The sequence below is a fragment of the Gopherus evgoodei genome, chromosome 7 (assembly GCF_007399415.2).
Source record: "Gopherus evgoodei ecotype Sinaloan lineage chromosome 7, rGopEvg1_v1.p, whole genome shotgun sequence".
In the NCBI taxonomy this organism is placed as follows: Eukaryota; Metazoa; Chordata; order Testudines; family Testudinidae; genus Gopherus; species Gopherus evgoodei.
In genome coordinates, this window is record NC_044328.1 from 90,173,752 (window position 1) to 90,196,507 (window position 22,756).

Below are 22,756 nucleotides of genomic sequence, written 5' to 3' on the forward strand. Positions count from 1 at the left end.
GCAAGGTCATGCACTTAGGGATTAATAACAAGAATTTTTGTTATAAATTGGGGATGCATCAGTTGGAAGTAACAGAGAAGGAGAAGGACCTCGGAGCATTGATTGATCACAGAATGACTATGAGCCCCCAATGTGATATGGCCGTTAAAAAATCTAATGTGGTCTTGGGATGCATCAGGTGAGATATTTCCAGTAAAGATAAGGAGGTGTTAGTACCATTATACAAGGCACTGGTGAGACCTCATCTGGAATATTGTGTGCAATTCTGGTCTCCCATGCTTAAGAAGGATGAATTCGAACTGGAACAGGTACAGAGAAGGGCTACTAGGATGATCGGAGGAATGGAAAACCTGTCTTATTAAAGAAGACTCAAAGAGCTTGGCTTATTTAGCCTATCCAAAAGAAGGCTGAGGGGAAATATGATTGCTCTTTATAAATATATCAAAGGGATAAATATCAGGGAGGAAGAGGAATTACTTAAGTTCAGTACCAATGTGGACACAAGAACAAATGGATATAAACGGACACTAGGAAGTTTTAATTTTGAAATTAGATGAAGGTTTCTAACCATTAGAGGAGTGAAGTTGTGGAACAGCCTTCGAAGGGGACTAGTGGTGTCAAAAGACATATCTGGCTTCAAGACTAAGCTTGATAAGTTTATAGAGGGGTTGGTATGATATGATAGCCTAATTTTGGCAATTAATTGATCTTTGACTATTAGCGGAAAATATGCCCAATGGCCTGTGACGGGATGTTAGATAGGGTGGGATCTGAGTTACTACAGAGAATTCTTTCCTGGGTGCTGGCTGGTGATTCTTGCCCACATGCTCAGGGTTTAGCTGATCATCATATTTGGGGTTGGGAAGGAATTTTCCTCCAAGGCAGATTGGCAGAGGCCCTGGAGGTTTTTCACCTTCCTCTGCAGCATGGGGCACGGTTCGCTTGCTGGAGGATTCTCTGCATACTGAGGTCTTTAAACCACAATTTGAGGATATCAGTAACTCAGACATAGATTAGGAGTTTGTTACAGGAGTGGGTGGGGGAGATTCTGTGGCCTGTGTTGTACAGGAGGTCAGACTAGATGATCATAATGGTCTCTTCTGGCCTTAAAGTCTCTGAGTCTGTCTGTTGACCCCCTCAAAGAATTCTAATAGGTTGGTGATTTCCCTTTACAAAAGCCTTGTTAACTGTTCCCCAAATATCGTGTTCATCTATATATCTGATAATTCTGTTCTTTAATGTAGTTTTAACCACTTTGTTTGATACCAAAGTTAGGTTTACTTGCATGTAGTTTCCAGGATCACCTCTGGAGACTTTTTAAAATATTAGTGTCACATTAACTACTTTCCAGTCATCTGGTGCAGAAACTGATTTAAATGATAGGCTACATATCACAGTTATTAGTTGTGCAATTTCATATTTGAGTTCCTTTAGAATTCTTGGGTGAATACCATCTGATCCTGGTGACTTATTACTGTTTAATGTATCAATTTTTTTTCCAAAAGCTCCCCTGTTATTGCCTCAAGCTGGGACAGTTCCTCAGATACGCCACCTAAAAAGAATGGCTCAGGTGTGGGAATCTCATTCACAGTCTCTGCAGTGAAGATGGATGCAAAGGATTCATTTAGCTTATCCACAATGGCCTTGTCTTCCTTGAGTGCTCCTTTAGCACCTTGATCATCCAGAGGCCCCACTGATTGTTTGGCAGGCATCCTGCTTCTGAATACTTAAAATGTTTTTGCTGTTTATTTTTGTGTCTGTTGCTAGTTCTCTTCCATTTTTTTTTCGGCCTGCACTTTTACACTTGACTTGCCAGAGTTTATGTTCCTTTCTAGTTTTCTGAACAGGATTTTACTTCTAATTTATAAACAATATATTTTTGTTTCTAACCTCCTCTTTTACTTTATTGTTTTAGTTATGGGTGTGTATTTTGGTACTCTTATTGTTGCTTTTTTATTTGGGGTATTCTTTTAGTTTGAGCCTCTGTTATGATTTTTAAAAGTTTTGATGAAGTTTGGAGGCACTTCACTCTGACCATTTCTTTTAATTTCCATTTAAATAGCCTTCTCATTTTGTTATTTTGTTCTAATATGATCTAAAAGTAGGTATGATATTATTCATGTTTTGAGAATTGACTGATTTCTGTGTTAACCTACAAAAAGAAACTTCAGTGCTTAAATAACTGAATGTTTGGAACTTTGTGTCTTTGCCAGGAAGTTAAAGTTTTTCTTTACTACTTTCACAGATAAAATGTTTGGCTCAAGTGATTGCAATAATTTTGTTCTTTAAGCCAGTCAATGCATAGTAAGTTAATAGCAGGGTGCAATACACCAAGTAACTGTCACTCTACTTCACCAACTTATATCAGAAACAATGATTAAATCTGTTAGTCATTTGGAATAATAGTAGCAATAAAGCCCTCGGTTGTAGTGAGCGGCTATTTTATTCATCTAAAAATCATTTATTGTATTATGCTCTTGGAAGAGAAGAATCCAGAAATGCTACATATGGTGAAGGATGTAGCATATTTGTAACTTGAGCTTCAAGCACTTTCCTTTTGTAGCTATGTTCATGTACACGTTCAGGTCGAAAGCTGATGACTTTGTCTCTTTATTGTTAGTCTAGCACGAAATACTTTGAGGCAAATTATGAGTGCTTGTTCCTCAGAAGCCCAAACTATTCAAGGAAAAGTTGGCCTGCCAGAGAGGCAATAATAATAATTAATAAAATTCCAAAGGAGGTATGTGGAACTGCCTGAGAGATGTCCCCTTCACACTGCACATCATCTGTGTGTGTGATTCTTGTACATTAACTTGGGAGCCCGTGGCCACTTTCACAACCATTTGATTCTTTGTGGTTTCTGATGTAGCACAGGTTTATGGGTGTACTTTGGATCTTAATTTGAGTTGGGATTGATGGTTTAGAGAATATTAAATAAGGCAATTGTCTTATATCATGACCTGTTTCAGACTAAAATCAGGTAAAAGAGCTCTGTTGTCATCTTGGAGTCAACTCATTCTCCCACCCTATTCCTTCATTTTTTTTACTGAGGCATAGTGCAGAAGCACTGCTCTAATCTCATTGATCAGTGTTCTTCTCCTAATGATGGGCATAGATAACACTGGTCTACAATTTTTGAGAAGTCGTCTGCTTCAGAGATAAAATGTGATATTTATTATGTATTTTGATGTGCTGAATTCAAATATGACAATTAAAACAAATGATTGGCTACTGTTTCTAAGATATTTAAGTTTTTACATTTTAAGTCTATGTATATTGTGTAGATAGTAGAGTTTTAATCATCAATTGTAAACCTACGTCTTTTCATGTGTTTATGGTTGCTTTACATGTTAATATTTCACCTGTCCTGTTTATGTAACACTTTAAAAATCAGCAAAAGGGTTATATAAATAAAATTTATTATGAAACAAAAGGCAAAAAACTATTATGTACATAGTTTAGTCCTATTCAATGTCTACTTGGTGCTTCTTGGCTTGTCTCTTGTATTCATTAAATGGAGCATCTCTTGTCACTGTCCAGCAATTATCTGCAGGCATTGATGGGCTCCATTTGCCCCGATAGCCTGCCAGGAGATTCCACTGCTGTAGTCTGGAGCCCAACAGCTCTGCCTTACTCTTGAGTAGTTCCAAATCCCTGACAAGGTCATTCAGTTCACCTTGTGTTAGGAGGTGTGGTTCAGAGGAGGAGGATGGGAGAAAATGTGGGTCCTGTGACATTGATGGTTCAGGACCAGAAGTTTCATTCTCTTCCTCTTCCTCGTCTGACTCAAGTGAGAATGATTCTGGTGCATCAGGAACCGGCAGTCCTTCTCCGTGGGGTACTGGGCGTATAGCTGATGGAATGTTTGGATAATGCACAGTCCACTTTTTCTTCTTTGGCACACCTTTCCCAACTGGAGGCACTATGCAGAAGTAACAATTGCTGGTATGATCTGTTGGCTCTCCAAATCATTGGCACTGCAAAAGGCATAGATTTCCTTTTCCTGTTCAACCACTGGCGAAGATTTGTTGCACAAGTGTTGCAGCATATGTGTGGGGCCCACCTCTTGTCCTGATCTCCAGTTTTGCAGCCAAAATAAAGGTGATAGGCTTTCTTAACCATAGTGGTTATATTCCGCTTTTGTGATGCAAAAGTCACTTCACCACAAACATAGCAGAAGTTATCTGCACTGTTCACACAAGTACGAGGCATCTCTGCTCACTTTGGCTAAACAGAAATGTGTCCCTTTGCAAAATCAAACACTGACAAAGAAGAGAGCACGACACTGTATGATTTCTTGAGCTGATATAGGGCAATTTGTTCAGCAGAGTGGTGTAAGCTTCGTTATGATTGCATCATCCATGACTTCTAGGAATAACATGATGCAATTCATATCATGTATGATGCAATACCAGTGTTAGATTGCATCATTCATTGTTTTGCCTCAAAAGCAAGTACTGTCCAAACCCAGTCATAGATTTATTCATAGATCCAGTCAAAGATGTATTTTAGTCATTTCTGATTTAAATTGAGATCCCTTCCCTTTATAACTCACTTATCCTCCGCCATTCCCAAGTCAAGGGTCGTATATACTGACCCAATAGCATATCTTGAAAACTAGAGCCAATCAACAATTTTAAGCATCATTTTCGTTCTCTGTGACCCAGAATTAGTTAAGTTGGACTACATTTATTTCAGAAGCATTTTGGCTGTAGAGCAGTGTAATTTGTTGATTCTGAGAATTTTTCTCCCTTTCCATAGTGTTTGATGTTGTTGACCATGAGATTGTGGACTTAGAAAAGATTAGGAATAGATATATCATAGTTGAATGGCTTAATTCAGCCCTCTCAGATAGATCCTAGGAGGTAATTTTGGTTAGGTGCCCTCACAAGGTCTCCTTTGTTCTGTTTCTTCAGTGATTTATTCTGACACACCTCTTTGTCAATCAGTATGTGAGACCAGTATGAGAGATTGTAAGGTAGTGTAACAGGAACAGTATGTTCATGACACTCAGCTATGCATCATGTCCTCACTATATCTAGTTGGTGGATGATTCTTGTCTTGTACTTGTCCAAGATGAGATGACACTGAGTTGAGGGAAAACTCAGTCCTCGCAAGGTGGAGGTGAAGCTGGTAGGTTGGAAGAGCCAACTAAAACAATGTAGCACCATAAATCATCTAAAATCACTCAACGTTCAGTAGTCCATTTATGTAGTAAATTATTTTGCATGTTGAGCAAATTTCACCTGTGTTTTTTTTACTACATTAGCTATCAGTATGTTTCTATATATAATTAAAGGGATTAATTTTGATCTGTAAAGCCATAAATGGTGGTTTTCTTAGCTGTTTCAAAAATGACCTCTCAAGTAATAGCTCAACATTGAGAATGGGAACCTAATGCAGTCTGCTAAGTTGAACTCTGGGAATTCTCACAGGAAGGCTCTCTGTTTGGGGATTTGCTTTACTGATTTTCAGACAGGGTCAGAATTTGACCTTCAGGGCATATTGGTAAGGCATCCATTTATTCAAACGTCTTCTGTATTCAGCTGGTATAAGGTTGAGTCTTTTGGTGGTCCGGTGGGTCTCCCTCCCCACATACATTAATTTTTGTCGAATGTTACGATTTATATGTAGCCACAGTTCCTTAGCTGGACAAAAAGTCAATGGCACTATGGCAATTGTTTCCAGCTGTTGATCCACCATTTAATTTTTAAATTTAAATCACTGAAATTGTAAATTCACCCAGAGATTTTGATGGGTGCACATTTTATAAACCCATCAAATTAAAACACTGGCAATTTATCCCTGTTGGGAGTAGTACAGCCCATAGTTATTCCAATGCATGGCCACTAGAGTAGGGACAAACTGGTTCCAGGTCTACATTTTAATGCAGCTATTATAATTAATTGTTTGGGTGAGGGGAGCTAGGACTTCTGTCCCCTCCTCTGTCACTGGTTTGAGGAGGCTCCTTTGCCAAGGTCAGACTCCTGCAGATGAAAAAAGGCTCCCTCTCCTTGACCTCCAATTTTATTAGTTGTCAGAATAATCTGCAGGCCCTGTGGCTGCCTAATTTTTGGAAACCACCTCCTATTTGATGTGGCCCCTTATGAAGCAGAATGACATGTGAGAGAAATTAGCCCCCTTTTCTGAATGCAGTCTGAGAAAATTATTCAAATCAGTTGTATGTTACTTTGGGAGGATTAATTAGCAAAAAAATTATAAAGTACTTTGGGATTTCCTTAGAATAAAGAAGTGCAAAGAGGAGTGTCTAGTGTTCATATTATTTATTATAAATATTTATTATATATTCACTATTCTATTAAAGCAACAAAATGTTTCCTTGTAAGGAAGTTACTTATAATATCTGTTAATCTGGAGAGATCATTTTAGTGATCTCTAGCATTTTAGTGTTATGCTTTAGTTTTCTTGTATCTAATTTTTTTCAAGGAACCTAACTATATTTTTGATTATTCTATTAACATATTCATAATAAGAACAAATTTGTCTAATAGAAAGGCCAGCTGAGGTAAACAGGCTTTGAATGTACGCCTTTCAGGTGAATTAGCTCACCTAAGAGTGCAAAGATATATTAAATATTGTTTTATACAGTTATCTTGGAAGATATACAGTCTAGGTACCTTAGTTGCTAAAACTGAATAAACGAAAAGCTGTCAAGTTATATATTCAGTTCTTTAATTTTTCAATCAAACATACATATTGTTTCTAACCTTGTCTTTTGTAACTATTTTAACATTTCAGTGCTTGTGGCAGGGATGTAAATGTGTTTAAAATGTAAGTTTGATGCAGTAGTGTCCACACTTTTAATGTTTTAAACAAATTACTATTAGTTAATTTGTAACAAACCCTTGTAAAACTAAGTATTTTATCATAGTAAATATCTCTTCGGTCTCCAGTTTTCATAACTGGGATTTCGTGAAAACGTTAAGTAAGTGCAGAGTGTCAAATTATCGTATATACTCGTTCATAAGCCGAATATTTTTAGTTAAAAAGGGAAGCACCAGAGAAGGGGATCGGCTTATGAACAGGTATAGAGAGGGAGAGGTGGGACACAGTCCTTCCCCACAACAGAGGGAGCAAGAAGAGGCAGCAGAGCCAGAAGGGAAGAGGGGGGTCAGAGTCTCTCAGCTTCTGGCCACGCTGCTCTCCCCACAGCCTCTGAAGCAGCTGCAGCCTTGCCCCCCCAGAGCAGGCTGTGGCCATGCCACCTGGGCGCCGGAGCATGCTGTCTGGCATCACCTGCTGAACATGCTGCAGCCACACCGCCCGGTCTGGCCTGCTGGAGCAGGCTGTGATGGTGCTGCCCAGCCTGCTGGAGCAGCTCCAGCCAGGTCAGAGACATCCTGCCCTGGCCCTCCCCAGATAAGGTGGGAAAGGTTGGGATGGGGAGCATGTGGTGGTCCCGGGCTAGGGGTGGGGTCATATGGGGTTACTCCCCTGACCTCCAGCTTCTCCCCCTCAAAAAAAATTCCCCACCTGTTGCTGTCCTGGCCCATCAGGGTAAGCAGCTGGCGCACCGGGACACTTTGTTTACTTAGGTTTACCTCTGTGCCTGCAGATGCTCGAGGTAAACAAACCATCTTGGCCCATCAGTGGCTTATCCTGATGGCCCAGGAGCCAAAGTTTGCTGACCCCTGAATTATAGGGTCAGCTTATAAACGGGTTATAAAATTTTTCCATCTTGGGGGTGTTGGCTTATAAACGAACTGGGTTATGATGAGTATATACGGTATATATTGTAAGGGAACATAACCCTCCCCCCCCGTCTCGTTGGATAGAGCTTTGCAACTGTTTATATGGGATCTTGTCTTGCCACCAAAGCCTTTTGGAGGTTGCTGTCACTGGTCAGATACTGTACCAGGGCCTTGATTGAAATAGTAAACTGTCAGTCCCTGCTGCAGAGCCCTGCCATTGATATAAGCATCTGTGATTTTAACATATAATATTGCAACAATTATATGCTTTTAGTTTTATTAGTTTACAGGCCCATGCAAGCTAAATAAATGCAAAATAAAAGCCATGGTTTTAGTTCTCAAAGAAACTTGTATTACTGTGGCACTGGGTGTGGAGAAACTAGATATGAGGAAAGCAGGGTATGGAACACTAACAAAAGAGGAACTAGGAGGGTACAAGGGGTCCCTTGGAGGCCAGTTCAGCTATAGGAAAACATAGTAGCTTTGCTTGCATAAGGTAGATCACAAGGTGGGGTCACAAGATAACCAGCTCAACACTGCCCAAAACACAGGATATCTGTTAAAATAGCTTGCTAATTTGCAATATTCTATATGGTAATGCTTTTGCAATATGTAATTGCAACCAAGGGGTCATAGAACAGTCAGCATAATTAACAATAACTGGGAATACCCCAAGCTAAACTTACAGTAAATAACCTGCTGATTTGCAATATTAATTACCAAAAAAAGGCAAATAACTTGTGTAATCAATATGACATTTTGCGGTTTTAACCTTTATAAGCTTGGTGAAAATTGTGAAGGGCAAAGCAGCCTACCTCTTGTGTAAGGTTACGCTGTCTCTCCCTGTATGCATACTTGTAATCTTGTTTTATCAATAAAGGTTGCCTCAGGCTATCTGATTCAAATTAACTAGGTGGTAGTGTTTTCCACAACAATATGGATTTCACTGTTTTTCTGATATTTACTTTATTTTTTTCTTAATTTCATTTCATTGCTCCCGGTTCCTCTTATTACTCACAGTTGTATTCCTTGTTGACACTCTGAATAAATCCTCTCCATCTTTGGGAATATTGATCCACATATTGTTTTTGGTTTTGATGCTACTTTTCTCACATCTATTTAATTCTTGTTTACCCAAGATGTACACGTTCATGAAGAAATAATAAAACAGCTAAAGATTCTGATCAACATTCCTCCTATTTTCCCTCATTGTTTCCCTCTGAATTTCTGCTTCTGTATTCTCAGAGCATGGCTGTTCTACCACATCTACTTTCAGTACTTCAGCTATTATTTTAAAGAGAGTATATTTCCACTGATTCTTTGGCTGTGTTTTAATTCTTTGTTTTGTAATCTGATACAATCAGTCTAAACTTTGCTTTGGCTAAACAGCTCTTTTTTATGGCTATTTCTGCCTTTGTTTTTCCAGGTTGTGCTACTGTATCAGGAGGAGCTGAAGATGAAGGTGAGGCAGAAGCTGGCTGGATTGAAGGTGCCGCTATTCTACTCTCTGTTGTTTGTGTTGTACTCGTCACTGCCTTTAATGACTGGAGCAAGGAGAAGCAATTTCGTGGGCTTCAAAGTCGTATTGAGCAGGAACAGAAATTTACTGTGGTCCGAGGTGCACAAGTTATTCAAATCCCAGTGGCAGAGATAGTAGTTGGTGACATTGCACAGGTTAAATATGGTAAGTTTCCTCAGATATATTTTCACAACTACTTAGCTGGTCTCCAGTAACTTTTGGAAAGACTGATGTTTCAATCAACAATACAATGGAGTGAAAGTTAGTTTTGGGATTGACTGCTCTAAAAATGACACAAAAGACAAAAATGATTCACTGTTGAAATTGCCAGTGGTAAAGGTGAATGCTGTTAGGGTAAAAAAAAGAGCATGACCTGACCTGTGGGCTTGTCATTTTGTGGCCTAATTCTAGTGGTACTAATGAAAGCTCATTAGAGTGAAACCTGTGAGAAAACAGAAGTATGAGAGCAGGACTGAAAAGAAGTGTGGACACAATCTTCAAACTTCAATGCCATACAGTTCGTCATCTAACTAAAACTGGCCCAAGTTTCAGAAATGCTGAGCACCTGCAACTTCTATTAACTTAAATAGGAGCTGGAAGTGCTCAGCACTTCTGAAAATTAAGCTTCTGATATTCAGAATATTTAATTTAATTATTCCCACCACAAAAGCAGATCCTTCTTGATGCTATCTTGCCATTCTACTCATGCACAGGGAGCTGTCAGACTCCTATCCCAGGCAAGTTATTTGATGAGCTACTTTGCATGTTTGCAGATAAATTTCATAACATCTTGTGGTCAACACACCACAGTGGTGGGAGTAAGACTTAGAGCAGCAGAAGATATAGGTTCCCAATTGTGAGAGGGTGTCTGGGGTGCTGGATAGTTAGGTGGATGCTAGGGGATGCCTGGAGAGTGGTAGGGTGTGTGCTGCAGGTGGGGAGGGTATATGGGGGAGTTTTCTCAGGGCAAGGTGGGGGAGCCAGAGGCTAATAGTAGGCCCTTTGCTGTTTGCCTGTGATGTCTCCAGTTGTTGCTAATGCTGCTACTGATTAGAGCTGCACAGAAAAAGGTGATTATGTTCTATGGAGGTTTTCAATATTTCTATATTTGGATTCTTTCTGGTGAGAAACAACCTCCTCCCTTCCCCAATGTTGAGATTCTCTGCAAAGGAGAATGGAACCCTGGTGCAGTCCACTATGGGGGCTGCCTGGGGGCTGCAGATGCTGGAAGCCTGGGCTCTGCCAAGTGGCCTGTGAGAGAGCTTGCTGGAAACCTGCTTGGCACACAAGGTTCTGTGTACTGTGGTGAAATCAGACTCCCTCTGCGCAATGTTCTGATTTCACCCAATTCACAGGTTTCAGTGAAATGATGTTTTGTCTGAACTTTTCTCATGAGCTCTAACACTGATCCTGCCAATTGCTTCTTCCTCTCTTGGATGCTGCAGAGGGAGTAGCGAGAGGGGAGTCTGTGAGTGGTTGCTTAGTTGCCTGCAAAAGAGGCTCTGCGTGTAGGCAGAGCAGCCGCAGGACCATGTCTGCAAGTCAGAAAATGAGGATCTAGTTAAGCTGTGGGAATTCATGATAGATCTATCAGGTGCTTGAGTGTCACATGAAGGGCACAAAACTTGGCAGCCCTGTCAACCAGTGCTACATAGTGAGAAATCCCGTGAGCCCTGTCAGTGCTCAGCAAGGGGAACTCACCATCTCCCTTTGATCTTCTAGCAGCCGAAGAGGCTACCTGCTACTTCCCTCTGGGATGGGAAATGTCACATTCTAAAAAAGTGTTTAAAAAAAAGTTAAACTTGTCTTCTGTGGGATTTGAAAGTGCAACATATGCCATGTTAGGAGTTCTCTTCTTGTTGACATAGCATTGGCTTAAAATCTTGGCCTTCCCTTCCACAGACTCCCTATCTATAGGGTTTGCGAGGATCAGGAATATAGAGGCTGACATGAACTGTTGTAATGTGTAGTCTTCCATCAGTTGTTTAGTTCAGTGGTTCTCAAACAGGGATACACAGAGGTCTCCGGGGATACAACTCCTCATCTAGATATTTGCCAATTTTGCAACAGACTACATAAAAAGTACTAGCGAAGTCAGTACAAACTAAAATTTCATACAGACCATGACTTCTTTATACTGCTCTGTATACTACATGCTGAAATGTAAGTACCTTACTTATATTCCAATTGATTTATTTTCTAATTATATGGTAACAATGAGAAAGTCAGCAATTTTTCAGTACTAGTGTGCTATGACACTTTTGCATTTTTATGTCTGATTTTGTAAGCAAGTAGTTTTTAAGTGAGGTGAAACTTGTGGGCATGCAAGACAGATCGGACACTTGAAAGGGGTACAATAGTCTGAAAAGGTTGAGAGCTATTGGTTTAGTTAAATGGTTATTTTAATTGTTGTTGAGTTGTAGTAATGTTTTATAAGATTAATCACGTTATAGAACCTTCCCCCACACACCTACCTTATTAAGCCTCTCTGGTTTCCTTTTATCTTGGTCTTAACTAATAGGTGATCTCCTGCCCTCTGATGGGATTTTCATTCAAGGAAATGACCTTAAAATTGATGAAAGTTCTTTAACTGGAGAGTCGGATCAAGTCCGCAAATCTGTTGACAAGGACCCTATGCTGCTATCGGGTGAGTCTGTTTTTTATTCTTTCTGAATTAGTAGTTTATGCACATCAAACTTTTGATGCTCCTTTTTCCCCCTCTGATATGGTTAGGTTTTGAAAAGTTGTCAGTAACTTTAGAAATACTATTTATCTGTTGTTGGTTGACTTAGGCACAAACCTTGGAGAGTTTTGTCTTTTAGAAATCTAGGAATTTATTTTAAAATAGACTCTTAATTTTTTATTCATGGAAAGAATCCCTTCTAGATGTTACTTGCAGATAGTATCTTTATGTTGGGATTCATTAAACAGGTAGGTGATTCTACAAGGTGCTTTTCCTCACTAAACTAGGGCCTCACGATGAATTTAACAGACAACCCCGGCATCCTTGTAAATTTCTTATCAAATAATTACATTCAAGCCATCTAAATTCCACTTGCAGGTTTCACTGATTGCAGAATTATTCACTGTATAACCAGAATGAATTTGAGGTGCAGTGTCCAGTTGTCACAAATAACTGGCTATGAATTTCAGAGGCTACAAAAAATGTATTTTAATAGATGAGGTTGGTGAGTCACATACATAAGGACATTAAAACCCAAATTAGCGCAAAATGAATAAAGTTCCCCCAAAGATAGAAACATAAAGCATAAAAGTCTCTAGGGTTGTCATACGCTCAGATTTTCAGAGACTATGGAAAATACCGGGAGCCAGTGGGGATATCGTAAGTGGAATGTGCCACTTCAGCTTACACCGTCCTGTCAAGCCTGAAATTCCCAAGCAGGGTCTGGTAACCACCTTCTTTATATATGTTTTCTCCATTCTACCTACACATGTCTGGGACCATATTTGATGAGGTTTCTGTCCCCTTCCTATGAATGGTATTCTGGAGCAATTTATTTGGTCATTTAACTTCTGAGGCTGGAATAGGTCATTTTTTTTTGCTGTTTCTGTGAAAAAAATCCCAATATTTGGCCAAGTTATAAGCCTTTGAAAATTCTGTTTCTACATTCATGGTAGAGATTTGTTAGAGTTCATCACCTAAATGCTCCCAAGATACCATATGCTGTGAGTATGCTTCAGACCAACACTACAAGGACCGACTGGGAGTTTCCCTGTAATTGCTGCTGCAGGCCGTTATGGCACCAGACACAAGACCGAAGAGCCGGGGAGACTCTCTGTCTCTGTCTCTCTCTTCCTCTCTCAGGCTCTCAAAATACACTTCTGACAGGCTCTCAGACAGTGTATAGGACTTGTTAGGTCTAAGCATCTGGCACTGGCCATTACTAGAGGTAAGATGCCAAACTAGATTTATCAGTGGTATGGTTTACTATGGCAAATCCTATATCACAGAGCAGAGATTAAATGTGAAATTGATGTATGGATAAAATATTTCACTTGGAGCTGTGTTCTAATGTGTAAACTGGAAGACATTCTTATTTAGTGTCTTCTTTGTGATACTAACCATCATTTTGGTGAATAGCAGTTTCATGTTTAATCCATAGCCATCTGTTTGCTGTATTCTATATTTTTCAATTTTTGCAAAAAATCCTTTTTTCTATTAATAGCGGATATGATTTATGAAATTGTAAGTACAGCCATTGATAAGCTGCCATGAGCTAGAATGTGACCATTTTTCTGTAGTAGATCTAATTCTTATGTGTTAATTTCACAAGCTTCTATCATGAAACATCATGAGCTTTTATAATTTGAAACAGCCACTGTTATAATATTCTTGATGGCAGTTGATATTCAGTACACACACTCCGACCCATACGTGAATTTTATGAGAGCTATTTGGATGTGTATAGCTATCAGTTGGTAACTGAAAGAAAACATGGGAAATGTTAGCAGATGTCCTGTCCTGAAAAGATAGAGAGGAAAATAATAGCAGTCAAATTAGGGGAAGAGCACACGATGTCCCCACTCCTGCTGCCAAAACCCCCAAACATCTGCCTACTTAGGCCTGGTCCACACTACGCGTTTAAACTGAATTTAGCAGTGTTAAACCGATTTAACCCTGCACCCATCCACACAACGAGGCCCTTTATATCGATATAAAGGGCTCTTTAAACCGATTTCTGTACTCCTCCCTGACGAGAGGAGTAACATTGAAATCAGTATTACCATGTCAGATTAGAGTTAGTGTGGCCGCAAATCGACAGTATTGGCTTCCGGGCGGTATCCCACCGTGCACCAATGTGACCACTCTGGAAAGCAATCTGAACGTGGATGCACGGGCCAGGTAGATAGGAAAAGCCCTGCGAACTTTTGAATTTCATTTCCTTTTTCCCCAGTGTGGAGAACCGATCAGCACAGGTGATCATGCAGTCCCAGAATCCAAAAAAAGCTCCAGCATGGACCATATGGGAGATACTGGATCTGATCGCTGTATGGGGAGACAAATCTGTTCTGTCAGAGCTCTGTTACAGAAGACGAAATGAGAAAGCATTTGAAAAAATCTCCAGGCTATGATAGACAGAGGCCACAGCACAGTGCTGTGTGACAAGCGTAACAGAAAGCCAAAGAATCAAATGGAAGGAGGGAGGGATTACTGAGGACTCCAGCTATCCCGCAGTTCCCGCAGTATCCGAAAAGCATTTGCATTCTTGGCTGAGCTCCCAATGCCTGAAGGGTCAAAAACATTTTCCCGGGTATATGTTGTCAATTTACACCCTTCCCCCCTCCGAAAGAAAAGGGAAAAAAAACGTTTCTCTCCTTTTTTCAGTATCACCCTGTGTCTACTGCATGCTGCTGGTAAGTGGAGTGCTGCAGCGCTGAACACGAGCATCCCTTTCCCGGTGGCAGACGGTACAATATGACTGTTATCCATCGTCATCATCAGCCCGTGAGTGCTCCTGGCTGGCCTCGGTGAGGTCAGCTGGGGGCGCCTGGGTAAAATTGGGAATGACTCACGGTCATTCCTGGCAGATGGTACAGAATGGCTGGTAACCGTCTTCATCATAGCAACTGGAGGCTGAGCTCCATCAGCCCCCCCCTTTCTTGTCTAAAGAAAAGATTCTGTACTGCCTGGACTATCATAGCAGCTGGAGGCTTCCTCTCCCTCATTTTATCTCACTAAAAAGTCAGTGTTTCTTATTTCTGCATTCTTTATTACTTCATCACACAAATGGGGGGATACTGCCACAGTAGCTCAGGAGGGTTGGGGGAGGAGGGAAGCAACGAGTGGGGTTGTTGCAGGCGCACCCCCTAGAATGGCATGCAGCTCATCATTTCTGTGGGATCTCTGGGGCTCTGACACGGAGCGGCTGTGCTTTCTGGTTCTCTAGTACACTTGCCCCATATTCTAGGCAGGATTGACTCTATTTTTAGACAAAACGTAAAGAAGGGAATGACCCGGGGAGTCATTCCCATTTTTGTCCATGTGCCCCCGGCTGACCTCAGCGAGGCCAGCCAGGAGCACCCATGACAGCAGCGGACGGCACAGAACGACTGATAACCGTCATCTCATCGCCAATTTACAATGGCATGGCAGACGGTGCAATAGGGATGGTAACGGTCTCTGCTACCTTGCAAAGGCAAATGAATGCTGCTGTGTAGCACTGCAGTACCACGTCTGTCAGCAGCATCCAGTACACATACGGTGACAGTGGCAAAAGGCAAAACGGGCTCCATGGTTGCCATGCTATGGCGTCTGCCAGGGCAATCCATGGAAAAAAGACGCGAAATGATTGCTATTGCTTTCACGGAGGAAGGATTGAGTGATGACATTTACCCAGAATCACCCACGACACTGTTTTTGCATGGGAATCTAAATCCAGAATTCCAATGGGCGGGGGAGACTGCACAAACTATGGGATAGCTACAGGATAGCTACCCACAGTGCAACGCTCCAGAAATCGACGCTAGCCTCGGTACATGGACACACACTGCCGAATTAATGTGCTTAGTGTGGCTGCGTGCACTCAACTTTATACAATCTGTTTTACAAAACTGGTTTATGTAAAATCAGAATAATCCTGTAGTGTAGACATACCCTTAAAGAGAGAAGCTTGACTTTATAGTTTTATGACACAATTACACAAAGTTTAAGCACTTTTACAGTTCTCTTTATTGTGTAATTACAACGATGGTGAAGAATTAATGTGATATTTTAATGAGTGCTCTGTGAGCTTTCATAATGTTCATTAATTGACTGGCTAATTTATACTGACACTATTCTAGACGAGTTCTGAATTCTGTTGGCTCTCTTAGGTGCTCTCTGATTTGGTGCCTCATACTGCAGGGCCTCAGCATCTCTTGGGAAGGGCTAAGCATTCTCTAATCCCAGCGATGTTGATAAGTGTAGAGGGATTATCAGCACCATGCATGAACCAACTGAATTTTGATGGGAATAAAAATTATAGCCATATCCCTTCCATAGTTACGGTGCATTAAACACGGTAAATTATTGTGGGTGCAAAGTACATACTCAAAGTACAGAGGAATGGATGGGGTGCAATAAAGGACGCCGCTAGCTCCATACATGCTGGGCTGAGAACCGGTGTGCTTATGATGTAACTTGTTTTATACACATTTTGACCAATTATTGTGGAGGGGGAACCAGAATCTTTACTTGGGTTTTAAAATTTAGTCTCTGGTCGATGGCCAAACCATGTTAGCCTGGACCAATGTTTTAAACTAATTTGTGTGGCAAATGTGCTGTAAACATCTTAGAGTTTTCTTTTCTTTTTACATATGAAGTACGTAGGCAGACTATGCTGGGAGTGTCAAGTTAAATGTTTTCAATGATAACAACCCATCAGCTCTAGGACTAAAAATTAGGGTAACCAAAGCTCATCTGGACTGCAGTCTGACATTGTCTTCTCCTGAATCATTCACTGAAGATGAAAAACATTTCTTCTGTCTTGTCATCACAAAGAATAGCTATAAAACATTATTATTGAAGTCCACAAACTCATTTCAATGCCATTGTCAGTCTAAATCTGTTGAAAGACTGAAGTAGGAAGTAGGTTGATATTGAATTCACCCTTCTGGCACCTGAAATGGTGTTTTTAATAATCATTCAGAGTTTCAATGACATAATTAAGCTATGTCTCACTGCTGATATCCTTTTTAATCACCAACACAGTCATTTGCTCTACTTGAGAAACAGTTCTTATCATACAAGTGCTGACAAAAACAGATGGTTCATTTCCATCTGTATTAACACATTTAGAACCACCTTGAAACATAACGAGTTCACATTTTCATAAGACGTCCGAAACCAAAATAAGCAATTTCTCTTTTCTAGTTGTATTGTACTGACATTAAATATATTTTTTTTTAAATTGAGGATGTTAAAATAGATTTATGGGAACATGTAATAGGCATATCAATGTCATTGTCTCAGCTAGAGTGCCAGGATGTAGTACATTAACCAACTCATACCTAGCTTCTTTTGTTATACAGGCTGAGGGGGCCTGTTTGGCATAATTAAGATGTTATTTTCCAAGAACCATGCAGATCTCTACTCTCTGATTGAGGTCCAGTTGTATAAAGGTACCAGTCAACATGAGTAAGATTGGCAGAATCTGGCCCTTTATGAACAGGTGCTTCCTTCTTTCAGTATTGATTAATCTGGGTGAGACCTTTTCTTATCAATGCTGGCATTGTATATACTTAATTTCACTCTGATTTAGCATTAATTAATGGCCACCTGAAAAGTATCAGGATAAAAGCTTATAATATAATGTTTTAATAAGACAAGATAGAGGCAGGTAGTAGATGGAGCAGTATGTAGAGAAGTTAATATGTTTTGGGGGAAAAGAAAAGATAGCTTTACAAAGATCCAGAATTGTAGTACTTTAAGTTCATAAAAACCTGTTAAATTATGTAACACTTATGAATGTTGTGCATACTGTTTGTATGCCCCATCTAAGGTAATTAGAAATGGTAATTGGTCCTGAGAGAGCTCTAATTAGCAATGCCTTTTTTAGTGACTTCCTTTTTAGTCTGTAACTTTAAGGCATGGCTATTCTGAAAGCCCTAGAGGTTTGAGAGCAATTGCCCCAAACTGTCCTCCTGGGAACTCTCCAGGAGATGAAAACAAAGTGACTAAAGGACAGTCCTTTGTTTTTTTTCTACAAGGGTTCACGTGCAAGTCAGTGGTATCAAAAACACCTGATAAACAATATCAGCATGTTACCAGAGACCTGACGAAACTAGACAGCTTGGGAGATTATCTCACCACAACTTTCACAATCTTAAATGGAAGATTAGAAACTGGATGATAACTGGGTTGGGGTGGGGTTTTGTTTTGTTTTTTGTTTTTTTAAGCAGTGACCATATCATAGTTCCCTTAACAGAAGTGAGCAACCTACCTTCCGAAGGGAATCCTTGACAGTGTCAACCAGAAATGGATCCAGTACTTCCCCACTTGGCTTCACCACTCAGTAGAACATGGAGCCAAAGGGCAGGTTGTGGTACAAAGTATCTTTGGAACCCAAGTGAGCAAAGCTGGCCTAAACTCAAGGAAAAATAGTCTGCATATATAAAATCAGATGCTTCAGCTTGCATCTGCTCATTTAATCTGCAAAGTGACATGAAATTTCTTTGCACTGGGGGAGAGAGACTTGCATCAGCTAAGAGATGAAGACAGTTTAGTTTAACCAAACTGTCCACTGCTCACAGAGGAAATCCATGGATTGAAGCTGATGCATTGTTTAATTCTTGTCTTAGTCAAGAAAGCTGCTTTTTTGAATACATTCATAAATACAGAACTTTTGAATGAGACTAACCTCACTGTTATACTCATCAGTGTTCTGGGGTATTGTGTGATATGTAATTGTTAATTTTCTGTACATCTCCTAAGACTTAGTGTTACTGATTTTGTCCCAGTGTTTGTGAATTTAGTTACAGCTATGGGACAGTTGCATAGAAGAGCAGAATTAAGCTCATTCTAATTTTATATAAATAATGATTGAATTGGAAACGACACAGTGTTATTCTATCTGAACTTAATTTAGTGTCTCCCTGTACGTTTGTATCAAGGCAAAGCAAGGATCCAAAACCAAAGAGAAGTCAGTTTGTTGAAAAGCAAATAAAACAATTTTTTTGGCCGTGGTGCTTTGTTAGTTTCTGAAAACAAAAAATGAAGCTGGATTAAGGAATCAGGTAACTAACTGCCTGGAGAAAAACAGCTCAGATTTTGTCTCGATTCCCTGCCAGTAAATATTCCAGTCTGGGCTTCTTGCAAAGCAGAAACCTTCAGAGCAAAGCATCCAACCTTAAAAGCTCCAAATGATTTTGGTTATTCTGCAATTATAATGACTTTGATGGAAAGTTATCGTTCTTTTCTAGAGGGATTTTTGATAGATCTTTCAGTTTATTGATAACATCAACTCTATTTCAGCAGTTTCAGGGAAGGGGCTAAAATAGTTGCCTGGATTTGCAAATAGATACTATATATCCACCACAGTTTTGGTATTAGTTACTTTGAGTCCTGAAAGTGAGATGTTACAGTTCACTTGCTTCTTCATGCCCATTTTTCCATATTTAACCAGTTTCATTCTCTGATATTTGGATTTCTGGACGCTTTTTGGTCCACTAACTTTTAGGTACACGATTGTCCAGAAAATGTCTGTGGGAGCATAATAGTCTCTTCCTAACTTCCTAGTCCATATATATTTCATTAATTTTCCCCTCACTAAAATATTTTCTTATCTGTGGTGAAAAACTAACCCTTTATTAGTGGCTTCAAAAATATGAGTTTTTCTGAACTATGTAAGTATCACAAAAGTTCTGGTGCCCACAGTAGGAAAAAATGAATTTTATTCACATTGGAAAGAAGTCTTACGAATGAAAGAAATAAACACATTCATTTCACATGAACCTGACATGCAAGATTTAAGATTTAATATTCAGTGCACAGATTAGGAGGAAACATGAATTCTTTCCATAGTTCCAAGTACATACTTATAGCTAATAAAGATTTAGAGTCTGATTCTTCACTCAAACTGGTTTATATTAGTCATAACTTAAATGATGCCAGTGGAGTTACCAGTGTAAAGTGAAAGAAGAATCAGTTCTTTTGTCTGTCTGTAGATATTTAAGAGCTCTTCAAAAGTTTCTAGTTAGATTCAGCTTACTGAACTACTGGTACCCATTGCCCACGCAGAAATATCCCTTTAAGCTTTAAATTCACTTTTAAATATAGTCTCCAGACTTACTAGAATTACATGAAGGGTGAGTCTAAAAGCTTTGGTAGGGCTCAGTTCAGATTGGTAACTAGAAGTCTGGATATGATGTATGACCTTAAGTCTGTGGGACTGAGCTTGAAATCTTGTGAGTGTGGCTTTTTTTCTGACTGAGACGGTGATCCATAAAGAATAACCTTTCTTTTGGTATTTTAACGGATATATTTATGTTACAATACACAACAAATACATGAAGTTAAAATACAGGTTAAAAGCTTCAGAAAAGATTCTGTTTTGCATGAAGTTTTAGGTTGTTTCTTGTTTAATGAAACCTATAGTTTAACTGAACCCCTGTAATGAATTCTCTAAGTATTTTCTATTCCTTCTAACTTGAACTTCACATTTCCTCAGTTCTCATTCCGCAAGCTTAGTGCAGGTGTGTCTAGAAATGACATATGAAGTTACTGAATTGAGCTTTAGTAGATTGGCATCCAAGGTAATGCAGAAGCACAGTAGCGCAATGACATTCCATGCATTCGTTGCTATCGTTTACATACTGAGGGGTAATGAGATTGTTGGTACCGTTGGCTGGAGAACAACAGTTCTGTTTTGTGGCTTCTCTTGAGATTCCAGCATTTGTTTTTGTTCTACATTAAAATGAAAACAAAACCTTTAGCAAAACCGAATTGTGTCAGAACTTCTCCTTTCAGATCAAAATTGTTAGACAGTCCTAAATCAAAAATCTATCTGTGGAAGTGACCTGAGGGTATGCCCCGGATTTCAGAAACTTTCTCAGCAATAACTTCATTCAAATCAATATGTTTCCACACAACATTTCAGTTTTAATGTTTCGCCAAAAATGTTCCATCCAGCTCTAATTATTAGCACTAATTCAGTCCTGATGAATTGGAAGTAATCCTTTCTATTTCTATTTCTAATAGCCCTCTTCCAAAGACTGCCAAAGACTAATGCTTCATAGTCTTGGGTAAAACCAAGACTAATTTACTGTGTTACCTTGGGGAAACTACACACTGAATCACTTTGATGTCAGCCAATAATTCTCTGACAAAAAGGTTAGCTCAGTAAAGGCTTTAATTTATAGTATGAGTGTGCCTGGTTTATTCAAATTGCTCCAGTAAACTTCTAAAAGGACCTCATGGATTCATACAATAAATTATCTATTAATCTAAGCACATTCTTCAGATCTAAACACAGAGTTTCTTTTCTTGACGTCATGATGTTAGTTCTAGGTGTACCCCAGGACTTTTAAGTGATTGTGATGGGGTGGACTAGGCCCTGATTCCCTTGTTGGTGGTTTTGTGGCCCTGCCAAACCCTGCCCCAGAAAAAGGCAGCAGAGAGATCCTCCAAGCTGCCTAGAGAGGCTGAGTGGGAAGCAGCCAATCAGGGCCCAGTAGGCTGGTATAAGAAGAGCTGCACAGACAGAGCAGTTCCTTGCTAGAGCTGGAGGAGAGTGGATGGTGTTCTGGGCTGGCTGCTGGGACTGCAACAGGACAAAGCTCTGAGGTAAGGGTGAAGAATGTGCTCGAGCCATGAGGAAGTGGCCCAGGGAATTGTAGCAGCAGCACAGTTTTTTTTAAAGGGACATGGCGGATGGATGCTATCTTATAGGGTCCCTGGGCTGGGACCTGGAGTAGAGGCAGGCCTGCCCCCCCCCCCCAACCTCCCTTTAGTTACTGGGGGAAGTGGCCTGGACATTGAGGCACCCCAAAAGGAGGAACTAAACTCTTTTAGTGGCCCAGCTGAAGAGCTGGGGCCAGAAAGGCCCTGAGAGGGCCAAGACATTGCCTCCAAGGAAGGAGCCCTGGGGCACTGCTCTGTTCTGGAGCAGGGACAAACTGAGAGAGATGTTACAGAGGGCACTGAGAGAGGCCCCTGTTGGACTTGTACCCCGAAAGGGGTTTGCTTTGCTTTTATCTCACAGACAGACTATGTATGACTTGGCTGGACAGCTAAGTCTGCAAGGACCCACCACAAAAACAGCTAGAGAGAGAGTGTGCAGGCACATACACTTGGCTAGGGGGTGCTCGCAAGAGGTGAGTACAACCCTGTTACAGTGACCCATTAGGGAAAGGCATCACTAGCCAGCAGGAAAAGAGAAGAGCAATTGTAATCAAGAATGGGATGGGAGAGAGTGGGGGGCCATCAGAGGCTGGTGAAGGGGGTAGCACTAATCAGTTAAGAGCACTTCGGTGACTGACATGAAATGAACGGCTTTTGTTCACATGCAGTCTGAAAGTCAATCTCCTTTGACAGTGTGGAATTAAGAACATTCAAGCAGTTGAAGGGACTAGGCTTTGATCAGTAGGTTTTTTTTGTTGTTATCAACTTGAATGTTCTTTATTGTGTTTGCTCTTGTGAGCTTTTTTGATCAGATATAGTCTTGTCTTTTTTCTGTCTTCTGTTTACTTCATTTCAAGAGATAATTTTAGCTTCTAACTATTTTAACTATATTTATTCTTTGACACTGTCCAGTTGTTTAAATGATCATATACAGCATTTCCTGGAAATATAGCTGCATTGCATTGGTTTGCTCATCTATTTGATGAACATTTTGGTTTCTATATACTATCAAGCATCTTCTTTACCATATGTAAATTTTTTTCTTTTTATTGGTTTACTGAATTATTGGATACACAGGCTAGCTCCAGAATTCTGATCCCTCTGAAAACTCTTGTTTTCATATCCATACATGAGATAGATGTATATGGAAATTGGAAGAAAGCTGCACTGCTCCTGTTCCTTTCT

The 22,756-nt window shown here is 40.1% G+C and overlaps 1 protein-coding gene across 1 annotated transcript in view; it reads left to right on the top strand.

The window, feature by feature from the left end:
- ATP2B2 (ATPase plasma membrane Ca2+ transporting 2) overlaps positions 1-22,756 on the top strand; it is a 438,931-nt gene that overhangs the window by 255,247 nt on the left and 160,928 nt on the right. The window contains 2 exon segments of the mRNA XM_030569615.1: positions 9,139-9,396; positions 11,753-11,878. Coding sequence (XP_030425475.1) covers positions 9,139-9,396; positions 11,753-11,878 — 384 coding nt within the window.